The sequence below is a fragment of the Bos javanicus genome, chromosome 19 (genome assembly GCF_032452875.1).
Source record: "Bos javanicus breed banteng chromosome 19, ARS-OSU_banteng_1.0, whole genome shotgun sequence".
NCBI classification, from domain to species: domain Eukaryota; kingdom Metazoa; phylum Chordata; class Mammalia; order Artiodactyla; family Bovidae; genus Bos; species Bos javanicus.
Window position 1 is genome coordinate 64,701,492 of NC_083886.1, and position 11,504 is coordinate 64,712,995.

The window sequence follows — 11,504 nt, forward strand, 5'->3', positions numbered from 1 at the left end:
CCCATTCATTCAGGGAGCTCTCTGAGGGAGCCCAGAACCCATTCAGGGAGCTCTCTGAGGGAGCCCAGAACCCATTCAGGGAGCTCTCTGAGGGAGCCCAGAACCAGCGCAGAAGATGGTTCTGTGTCTCTACCCTCTAGAAGCTTACAGCCCATCAGGGAAAGCTGACCCACCGGCAGTCTACAGATGATGAGAATAACAAAACCCTCCTGAACCTGGTGCCTAATGTCGATATACTCGCTCGGGCTGCCATGACAGAAAGGGCTTCCCTGGTGGCTCAGACAATAAGGAATCTGCCTGCAATGCAGGAGACCTGGGTTCAATCCCTGGGTCGGGAAGAAAGACCACAGACAGGGTAACTTGAATGACAGCATGTCTTCTCTCACAGTTCTGGGGGCTGGAAGCCTGGATCACTGTGCCAGCATGGCGTGTTCTGAGATGCGCTCTCCTCCTTGTCTTCTCGTGACGTCCTCCCGTGGCTGAGAGGAAGACAGAGGAAGCTCTCCAGTCTCTCCTGATAACTAAACCTACTCAGCTCCCAAGGCCCTGCTCCGAACGCCGTCACAGCAGGGGTAGGCCTCATCACCGGCATTTAAGGGGACCTAGTTCGGTCCAAAGCACCTCCTCGGGCTGAGCTGGTGAAGTGCATTATCTCAAACCCTAGAGGAGGGGCAGTCAGAGAAGTCAGCCTGCTGGACACCACACAGCTGCAGGCAGGGCTCTGACCTGGGCGCGGGCGGGGGCAGGGCTAGGTGGAGGACAGCAGCCCCGGCTCCATGAGCAGAGCAGACCGCCGGGCATGGCCCTCAGAGCAGAGACGGTCTGTCTGCAGGAGCGTTTAGTAAACGGAGGAGAGAAAGTAGATCTGCCTGCTCCCCCCCGGCAGCCAACCTCAAACCAGAGGATGCAAAGACCTCTCTCTCCAGGCTGCAGTTCCCTTAACCAGTCACGAGGGGCTCAGGACACGCTGGCCCAAGGTATGGGAGCTTGGCAGGCTGCATATTTTAAGTGGAAGGAATCTGAGGCACAGCCCGCCCAGAAAGGCCTCTCTGCCCCTCCCCTGAAGCAGGTCCCAAGACGCTCACGCTCGCGTGCGACGTGCGCACGCCCCACGATGCAGACCTCGCTTCCCCCGCTTTCCTGCCCTTCACTTGGACCCTTCCGTCCCTCACACACAGCGACTCTAGAACGCTCAGGTGTAAACTGTGAAGAGCATTTCTCTCTGGATAAGGAAAGGGATATTACAGACACAAAGCAGAAAGTCACTTTCTTTCTCCATGTACATGTATGTGGTTGCATTTGTTATAACGAACATGCTTTCATTTAGAGAAAAAAATTAAATTATTACAATAAACTATTAAAAAAAACACTCAAATTTGTTTCTTTGGGTCTTCATTTTTTATGAAGGCTCCAGTGCCATATAAAACTTATATTAATCTCTATGCTTTTCTCTTGTCAACTTGCTGCTGTTAGAGGAGCCTCAGCTGAGAAATTAAAAGTCAAAGTGCGTCGCTCAGGCGTGTCCAACTCTGCGACCCCATGTTCTATACAGTCCATGGAATTCTCCAGGCCAGAATATTGCAGTGGGAAGCCTTTCCCTTCTCCAGGGGATCTTCCCAACCCAGGAATTGAGCCCAGGTCTCCTGCATTGCAGGTGGATTCTTTACCAGCTGAGCCACCAGGGAAGCCCAAGAATATCCCTTCTCCAGCTGATCTTCCCGACCCAGGAATCGAACTGGGTCTCCTGCATTGCAAGCGGATTCTTTACCAACTGAGCTATCAGGGAAGCCAGAGAACTTAAAAGGTAGAGGACAAATATAGGTTTCCTCCTCTAAAGCCACAGTGACCTTGAGAGCTCCTCCCAGCTCCAACTGTTGGTTAGGAGTTTGGGCCCTGAAACCTGGCTTCCCCATGTGCTGTATGACCGTAGATGAGCTACTTCATACCTCTGAGCCTGTGGTCCTTTATCTGCAATGGTACACAGAGGCTTAGCACAGTGCCTGGTAGACAGCAAGCGCTCACTGAGGCTCAGCTATTACTATGATCAGCATCATAATTAACTGTCTGAACTCCACGGTTAGACCCCCAAATGGTTCTCCTCACGCAGAGAGTCTTTTTGTAAGCCATATCAGCCTGAGGCCAGGATTTCAGAAGTCAAACCCCTACCTGGCTCAGGGGTCTTCTCCTGACCATGCATCAGCCCCTTGACTACACCCCAAAAGAGGCTACTGGTGACTTGAGAAAGGAGACGCAGACCCGGGAGGGTGTCGGGGTGCCAGCCTGGAGTACCAGCCTGCGGCCGGGGGGTGGAGTGGGTGGATATGATGGGGGAGTCAGGACCCTCGCTTGGTGGTCCCAAACCCCAAGTGTCCTCTGCTGAATCCATACACCCAGTAGCCACTTAATCAGATCAAATCAGATCAGATCAGTCGCTCAGTCGTGTCCGACTCTTTGCGACCCCATGAATCACAGCACGCCAGGCCTCCCTGTCCATCACCAACTCCCAGAGTTCACTGAGACTCACGTCCATCGAGTCGGTGATGCCGTCCAGCCATCTCATTCTCTGTCGTCCCCTTCTCCTCCTGCCCCCAATCCCTCCCAGCATCAGAGTCTTTTCCAATGAGTCACCTCTTCGCATGACGTGGCCAAAGTACTGGAGTTTCAGCTTTAGCATCATTCCTTCCAAAGAAATCCCAGGGCTGATCTCCTTCAGAATGGACTGGTTGGATCTCCTTGCAGTCCAAGGGACTCTCAAGAGTCTTCTCCAACACCACAGTTCAAAAGCATCAATTCTTCAGCGCTCTGTTTTCTTCACAGTCCAACTCTCACATCCATACATGACCACAGGAAAAACCATAGCCTTGACTAGATGAATCTTTGTTCGCAAAGTAATGTCTTTGCTTAATAGTCACCTGTAAATCAATCTACTTTTGTTCTTCTTCACTGAAGTATAGTTACTTTGTAAAGGACAATATAACCTGAAAATCCTTATTACCTGCCATTGAAGTGAAGTCGCTCAATCGTGTCTGACTCTTTGTGACCCCATGGACTGTAGCCTACCAGGCTCCTCTGTCCATGGGATTTTCCAGGCAATAGTACTGGAGTGGACTGCTATTTCCTTCTCCAGGGGATCTTCCCCACCCAGGGCTCAAACCCGGGTCTCCCGCATTGTAGACAGATGCTTTACCGTCTGAGCCATCAGGGAAGTCGTTGATAGAAGGCAAACCTAAAACTAAAAGCCTGGCATGCTACAGTCCATGAGGTTGCAAAGAGCTGGACGCGACCTGGCGACGAGTAACAAAGCTGACAGGACAGTGAGAACAGCGCTGCAGTCAGGTCAGCGGGCTTTGCTCTCCCTGCACGAGGCTTTGATTTGCAAGTGTCAGAAATGCGTGAAAGACTTACTAGCCCCCAAAGAGCTTTTCTTCTGGACCCAGTTGGCGGGAAGGAAAGAGAACTGACAAGGAGACAGTGCAGGAGCGACCTGGGGTGGCTTGTGGGGGTTCAGGTCTACAGCGTGCCCCCCTGGGCCGTGGGCGACAGAGGCCCCGGGTGGGGCCCCCCAGGCCCCAGAACAGAGCCCCATTCACCTGGTCCCAGGCGAGGACAGAGGCCTGTGTCCCTGGGTCTGTGCCCTCCCCCCAGCAGCTCACTCCTCTTTCAGCCCCAGCAGGAAGAGGCTGGCACGCGTAGCGCCAGGCCTGTGCCCCTCGCCCTCCCCGCTCAGGGCCCGGTCTGAGGGTAACCCGGACTTTGAGGGTGGCGAGTCTGCAGCCCGTCTGGGCCTTCTCTCCTGCCCCACCCTGGTGTGCTCCTGGCCCCCGGGAGGGGAGCCAGCCCTGAAACCCAAGGAGCAGCCGTCCTCAGTGAGGCTCCGGGGTGCGCATTAATAGAAGCTTCCTCAGGCCTCTGACACGCCTGGGCAGCTGCTGAGCCCGTCCAGTGGCCTCGCCCACGGCCAGCCCACCCTGGCTCAGCCCGCACACTAAACTTAGCTTCCACACCCCGCTGGAGCCACTGCCGCCGCCCCAGCCCGGCTGCCCCCGGCCCGGAAGGACACGGCCGACGGACCCCAGGCGCCCACGGCCCCGGGATCACCATGTCCCAGACCAAAACCCTGAAGGTCCGAGTGGCCCTCCTCTGCATCCTGGTGGGCATCGTGCTGGCCCTGGTGGCCGTGGTGACGGACCACTGGGCTGTGCTGAGCCCGCACGTGGAGCACCACAACGCCACCTGCGAGGCGGCCCACTTCGGCCTCTGGCGGATCTGCACGAAGCGGATCTTCGTGGGCGACAAGGAGAGGAGCTGCGGCCCCATCACCCTGCCCGGGGGTAACGTACCGCCGCGCCCGCCCCTGTGGGACGACGGGGCTCCAGAGACCGGAGCGAGCCTGGGCGGGGGCGGTGGGCCGGCCGAGGCGGTGCTGGCGGGGCGGGGCCGGGCTGCGGAGTGCGGGTGCTCGTCTCCCGCTATTCCGTGCGCTGGGGCTCGCGGCTGGTCAGGGGGCAGGGGTCTGGATGGGCGGACAGACCGCGGCTCAGCAAAGAGCGCGCGGGTCTGCAGACAGCCTGGACGCCCGGCCCCCACCAAACGCAGGCCTCAGGTGGAAGGGCCGCCTCGGGGGAGTTCATTCCAGGCTGGCGTGCGGACACACTCCGCTAAAGGGTAACCCGACCCCGTGCAAAAGGGGAATGCAGGACTCCTCCCCCTGAAGGCGGCAGGAGGAACCGGCGCGCGGCCCTCCTGGGTGCCGGCCCTGAGTGCCCACAGGTGACTCGTCTGTGAGGCGGGACCGGCTTTGTGCAAGGACTGTGTCCCGCGCCTCCTCCTGAACGGGTCCCCTTCAGACTCAGAAAACGCTTCCTCTCGCTGTGATTTAAGTGCCTGCCTCACTCTCCTAGTCGTGCGCGAACCACACTTGAAGGCCTCTTTGTGGAGAACACCTGGTGTGAGGGTGGCCGCCTCTCCGCAGGTGTGGAGCCTCCACGTTCTCAGTGGGCAGAGGCCTGCTGCGGAAAGGGCCTGGGGCCGCGTCAGAGTCTGGGCTCCGTGCGGGCCCTGCCCACCACCCCCAGAGGACTGGGCGCTGACAAGCCCATCGCAGACTCCACGCCTTCCTTTAACACACGGGCTCAGGCCCAGCAACCCAGAGTCCCCTCCAGCGCTCCTTCCAATGTCACCCCAAGGCGGCCAGCAACCAGGCTGAGTGCAGGGTCCCACCTGGTTTTCAGAATTAGTCTGTTATCAGACTGGGTATTCCTTGAACCCTGCTCTTCAAGGAAGGCACTGCTAAGTCCCCGAAGACCCTGCGGTCTCTGTTGGGGGTGAAGGAGCCCAAACCCCACCCCTCCGCCTCTCACCTTCCTCGCCCACCCCCACCCCCCTACCCCAGGAAAGCCCTGCCCTGCTCACTCCCACCGATCACCTGGAAGACACAGCGAGTCCCAAGCCTGAGGGCTCTCACAGGCACGGACATGTGCTCAAAGGGTATCATGTAGCCCACATGCCCACGCCTCGCGGCCACTGCCGAGCACACCCATAAACAGGTGCACCATCCCTCCAGCCCTCCTGGGCAGGGCAGATCCTCCAGGGACCGTGCGTGGGAACGCACTGTTACGGTCCACCTGTCCTTGGCCTTTTAAAGCCTGGTGAATTTACAGAGCAGATGAGCAGGGTGGTGAGGGGAGTCTATACAAGGAGAGACGACGTGGGACGTGACCAGACCGGCCAAAGGGGATGCACTGGCTCAGCCTGGCCGTGAGCCTGAGTCGAGTCAACCTCTAGGCCGCCTTCTCCTGGCCCAGAGTGAATGGCACCTTCCGAGCCTGTGAGCGCTGGACAAGCTGTCCAGGTGCACTCCTGCCTTCTCCCCTATCCTTTCTCTGCAAGGGGACGTCGTTTCCCTTCTCTACCCATCCTGCCTATGCTCTACTGGATCAATGTTTCTTGGAGGAAGAGAGTTCATATGCCTTCTCTCCTTAGTTAACAGCAACATCTACAAATCCAAGTACAGCGCTGTCTGCCAAACGCATATATTACATGTTAACTTTGGATGACAGAAAAAACAACAGAGTAAGGACCTCCAAAAATTCTTTTCTCCATAAAAACAATGAGAACATTGGCTAACACGGTCAGGATACACTTTTTCAGAACTCTAGAAGTTAACCAGTCTTGCAGCAATAAGCAAGTGCTTATTCAAGAAAGAGGAGTGAATCCCAGTAGGAACAATGAGGTCTGTGGTGTCTTAAGCTGCTATTCCAGTTCTTTCCTCCCTGACTCTGTCACAGCCTCAAAAACCAACAGCCTGCCATCAGAGTGAAGCCAGCTGCCTGGAAGTCACCAGAAGGGACAGACTAGGGCTGGATCCCTTTCAAGGCCTCCTTCCCAGAGTGCTGTCATTATCTGATCTGTCTGGTGGCTCCCTAGAAGTTTGTATTTGCAAGGCTGTCTTTATTTGACCTGACTCTGAGCTCATCCAGTGGAAACAGTCTTTTACCCAGGAGGCATTTGTCAAAAACAATTAGAGACAGTTGTTTAATATCGTAACTGCCTAAGGGAGCAGATAACAGAGCAAACAATAGGCTAACCAGAAAACTGGAGAATAAGATAGGTGGCTTCGAAAAGCCCCAAAATATTCCTGGGAGTTTAGGAGGCCACGTGGGTCCACAGTGCAACAAGCGTGCACGGGAAAGATCTGAGAAGGCCATAAGCTCTCACCTCTGGCTTATGCAGAGCTGTGTGAAGAGAGAGAGAGAGAAGGAGGGAGACAGCACGAGGGAGGGAGAAAGAGACAAAGAAGGGAAGGGAGAGAACGAGCCCGGGGCAGGGGAGTTGGGGAAGAGAAAGGGAGAAAAAGGCTAAGGCAGCACGCAGGCCACTTGGCTGAGTGCTTGGCTGTCTACTGGCACGGAGCTCCTCAGCAAAGACTGGGAGAGGCGTGGCTTTAAGCATTCTAGGAAATGTCTGCGAGCTGACCACCAAACTACCTGAGCAGAGATTTCAGTGGCCATACATGAACACAGACTTCACATATTTCATTCAGAAATGAAATTTAACAAGCAGCCACAGAAACAAACCCTGAGGAGGAGTGGACATCTAATTTCCACAGTTACATTGTTTAAAAATGTCAAGTTTTTAATTTTAAATTTTAAAAGATTACAAGACACGAAGGGGCTGCCGTCTCTGATGGGCATTCACAGGGCCCTGTAGCGGCGCTTCTCCTGGTTCAGCACAGGGGACACCAATCCTCCTCAAGCACTGAGTCAGGAGAGGGGACGGGCGGGAGGGCCCATCCGCGCGCCCGAAGACCTGCCACGGAGGGAGGGGACTGGGAGCCCCCAGCCACCCTGTGAGAGCACTTAGTAAGGGGGGTGCCTGTACTTGTCCCCGCACAATCTGCAGAGTGGCTTCCCCAGAGGCTGGTGCTGGTCTGGGGGTGCCGACACCCCAACCACCACCTGAGCAAGAGGACCTTTGGCAACATGGACGTGCCTGCCTTGGCCGGGTCCTCGATGGGCCTTATGTCCAGGCCACTCGTGCTGAAGGCTTCTAACTCAGGGTCTGCAAATTGTCAGGGAGGCAGCCAATCGTGAAACACACTTGAATTCAGTCAATTCCCTTCAGAGGGTTTTCAAAAGCAACCAAAGTTGGCCCTTAAAGAATGAGACAGAAATTATTCCTCTGTCCAGAGGGAGACTCTGGGGGACCCATCACCTCGCAGGAGCCATTAGAGCAGGTCTGCTGCAGCTGATAACCTAACACATACATGAGAGCTCCGTTATGCTGGAAAATAGCACCAGAAGTGCCTGACATCACCAGCGGCAGCCACACACCCCAGGTAACTCAGCTCAAAAGGAGAGTGATTTAAATATAGAAGCTCAAAGAAAAGGCTGTTTACTTCATGGAACATTTGCTGCTGCTAAACCAGGCTCCATCTCCTGGGGCCATTCTCTTCCTCCACTGCGGAGCAGCAGTAACCTTGACATTAGGGGGTCGGGGGCCAGAGATTTCAGTGGGAGATGATCATCTCAGGCAGACGGAAGCCTGGACTCCAGTGAAAGTTACGACTGGCAGCAGGCTTTTTTCCAAAAGAAACGAGGCACCAAACAACTGGTGAACATTAAGCTGTGGCCTGAAGATAAAAACCAAATGCAGGCGCAAAGCAGACACGTCTGAACCCGGAGCACAGAGCTTCCCACTGGGGCTCCAGGAGACACAGGAGAAACGATCCCGTGCAGTGCCTCACACAAATAAAAAGCAACATGGTTTAGTTTTTTAAGAAACAAAATAGTATAAAATAACCCATTCATCTACTTCCTAAATCAGCAGTAAAGAACATTAAACTATGCAATAAGCAATAGTCCTTTGATTTTACAGTATATCTAGTTGTAAGAGAGATTTAAAGAGAAAAATGGAGGAGAAATTATATTGAAAATCAGTGTGAATTTCTTTGTTCTGTGTTCTTCCTCCACTGCTGCTGCTGCTCAGTCAAGTCAGTCGTGTCTGACTCTGTGCGACCCCATAGACAGCAGCCCACTAGGCTCTGCCATCTCTGGGATGCTCCAGGCAAGAATACTGGAGTGGGTTTCCATTTCCTTCTCCAATGCATGAAAGTGAAAAGTGACAGTGAAGTTGCTCAGTTGTGCCTGACTCTTAGCAACCCCATGGACTGCAGCCCACCAGGCTCCTCCGTCCATGGGATTTTCCAGGCAAGAGTACTGGAGTGGGTTGCCATTGCCTTCTCCGGAGTTCCTCCTCTGCCCCCTACCAAATCCAGATTTGGGGCCCTGTGGCCAACACACGTTTTCCATGGCTTTCCCGGAGCTAATCAAGTGGGCCGAGCAGCTCACCTAGGAGGTCTCAGCTGCGCTGCCTCTATGCTCACAGGCGTGGAGGGCCTAATTCGTGAGATGACGGTCACACGTGGCCCTTCATCTCACGTGGCCCTTCATCCAAGTCCACACAATGGCCCACTCAGCAAAGCCCTTCGGGCGACATTTTAAGGGGGTTGGAGCCAGGTTTCTATACCTGGCTGAACATCAGAATCTCCTGGAAAGTTCTTCAAAAAGACTTTGCCTGGATGCTGATTGGAAACCAGCCCTGGGTTGTATGTGATCCTGGGTCTGGCAACCCCAGCGGCTCTGGCATCTGAGGGCTGGTAGTTTTGTGCACTGCAGGGTATTCGGCATATCCCAGGCCACCACCCACCAGGTACCAGTAGCCATCTGCCCAGCTGGGACACAGAAATGTCTCCAGACACTGCCAAGGGTCCCCTGGGGACAGAATCAGCCCCAGCTGAGGACCACTGTCTGGCCCTGATTGACCATGTGTCTCACAGTCCCGAACAGACTTGAACTCTAGGCTTCAGTTACCCCATCTGCCAAAAGGGCTCAGTACCCAGTGCTCTGCACCTGGACTGAGTCAGCCTCAGCTCCCTGAAGATCCTCAGGCTCTTATGCAGCCCCTTTCCCACCAAACTTTTGGTCTAAGGGTGGAAGAAAGAGGCTTGTTTCAGCCCAGAGTCAGGGTTTAGAGAGCAGACAGCAAGCCAGAAGCCCCAGTGGGACTGGCCCACCCCCTCCTTGCCAGCTCCCGCCCCAGCTGCAGCCCTTTCTCTCAACTGTCTCCCTCCTTTGCAGAGAAAAACTGTTCCTACTTCAGGCATTTTAACCCAGGCGAGAGCTCAGAGATCTTCGAAGTCACTACTCAGAAAGGTGAGCCTGGGTGGAGGGTAGGGAAGGGGAGGAAAAGTAGATTCTACCACTCCCTGCTGAGCTGGAAAATCCCTGGCATGAAAGCCCCAGCCTCCTGCTTGATGACAAGCAGCCCCTCCTGAAGTTTGTCAGAGGCAGCCGGGCCAACCTCTGTGCCCAGAAACGACAGCTCCCACCTCCAGGTGTCTCAGGTCTCTGCATCAGGCCTCCCAGGCACACACACGCGTGCCCAGGTACACACATGCACGCCCAGACACACACGCACACACACCGACACACACATGCACACAGACACACATGCACACACACGCACACCCAGGCTCACCCTGGCATACGCATACAGATCCTCTCCGGCACCGAGCTCTGTAATAAGCCGCACTCTGTCATCCTTCCAGAGGCTGCTTGTCAGTCCCAGGACAGGCCACCCTGAGCCTGGGTGTCACCTTCAGCCCTGACTCTGGGAGGGAGGTTTCTGCTCCAGGCAGGTCTTAAGCCACAAATCTCCCACCACCTTCTGAGGCCTGTGCCCCTGGAAGGAGGACCTTCATTTTGGTGCCTGGACGACCTGGAGAAGGAATTAGGTCGTGTGGACATCCTGGCCCCATCCCTTACTCATGTGCCACTCGGAAGGAATGGTTTCATCTCTGGCCCTCAGTGTTCTCACCTGGGAAACGGGGACGACAGGAGGCGGAGCATCGCTAATCTGGGGGGCAGGCACAGCAGGTGAGGGGACGCCGAGCCCCTCCTGAGACCCCGGCGTCCCCACACTCTTGTGCCGCAGAGTACAGCATCTCAGCCGCCGCCATCGCCATCTTCAGCCTGGGCTTCATCATCGTGGGCACCCTCTGCGCACTCCTGTCCTTCCGGAAGAAGCGGGACTACCTGCTGAGGCCGGCCTCCATGTTCTACATCTTCGCGGGTAGGATGGGCCTCCTGTGGGTGCGGGGCCGAGGGATGCTCCTGCCCCTCTCCCTAGCCCGCCGGGGTGGGGGCTGGGTTTGGACAAGGCCCGGCTCCAGGCCCCTGCTCCCCATGCCCCCGTGACCCCGCCCCACCCCCCAATACCCCACCTGACTCCCGCACTCACCTTCCCCCCTGGTCCCCCCGCACCCCCCGCCCTGGGTCTGCCCCTCAAGGCCCGCAGCCTGAGCCCGGCTGTGCCCTCAGGCCTCTGCCTCTCGGTGTCGGCGGAGGTCATGCGGCAGTCGGTGCAGCGCATGGTCGACAGCGAGCACACGGCCTGGATCGCGCACTCGCTCGCCTGGTCCTTCATCTGCGCCTGCGTCGCCGCAGCTCTACTCCTGGTCGGCGGCCTCGCGCTGCTGCTCCTCGCGCTGCCGCGGATGCCCCGCGACCCCTGGGAGTCCTGCATGGACGCCGAGCCCGAGCACTAGTCCTGGGCCCGGGCACGGGGCCTGCTTCGGGAGGCTGAGCCTTGGACGGGCCGGAGGTGGCGGCGTGACTTCTCCGCGTCCCCACTGCGCGCACACGGCGCGGCGCTTCTCCGGGGCCGGCCAGTGGACACGCGGCGCGGCCCGCTCGGCCAGTGGACTCGGCCCGGCCGGCCGGGAGGGGCGGGGCAGCCGGTGCTGGGGTCCCCGGGGGTCCTCGACCGGCCTCCCGGATGTTCCTCCGCGGCTTGCCCGCCGCCCCAGGTGCTCAGCTGTGCCAGCCGCCAGCGCCTCTCTGCTTCCTGGTCACCCGACATCCCCTCCTTGGCTTCCGGCAGACCCGACAAGCACTTTTTAACTGGTCTGACGGCGATTTGAAATAAAAACTCTTTGAAACATG

General features: G+C 56.8%; 1 protein-coding gene across 1 annotated transcript; it reads left to right on the forward strand.

Annotated features, from left to right (window-relative positions):
- Positions 1 to 3,936: 3,936 nt before the first annotated feature.
- Positions 3,937 to 11,504, forward strand: CACNG1 (calcium voltage-gated channel auxiliary subunit gamma 1). The gene is made up of 4 exons (XM_061393067.1): positions 3,937 to 4,331; positions 9,639 to 9,713; positions 10,495 to 10,632; positions 10,881 to 11,504. The coding sequence occupies exons 1-4, from the start codon at positions 4,100 to 4,102 to the stop codon at positions 11,105 to 11,107; spliced, it is 672 nt and encodes a 223-aa protein (XP_061249051.1). The 5' UTR covers positions 3,937 to 4,099; the 3' UTR covers positions 11,108 to 11,504.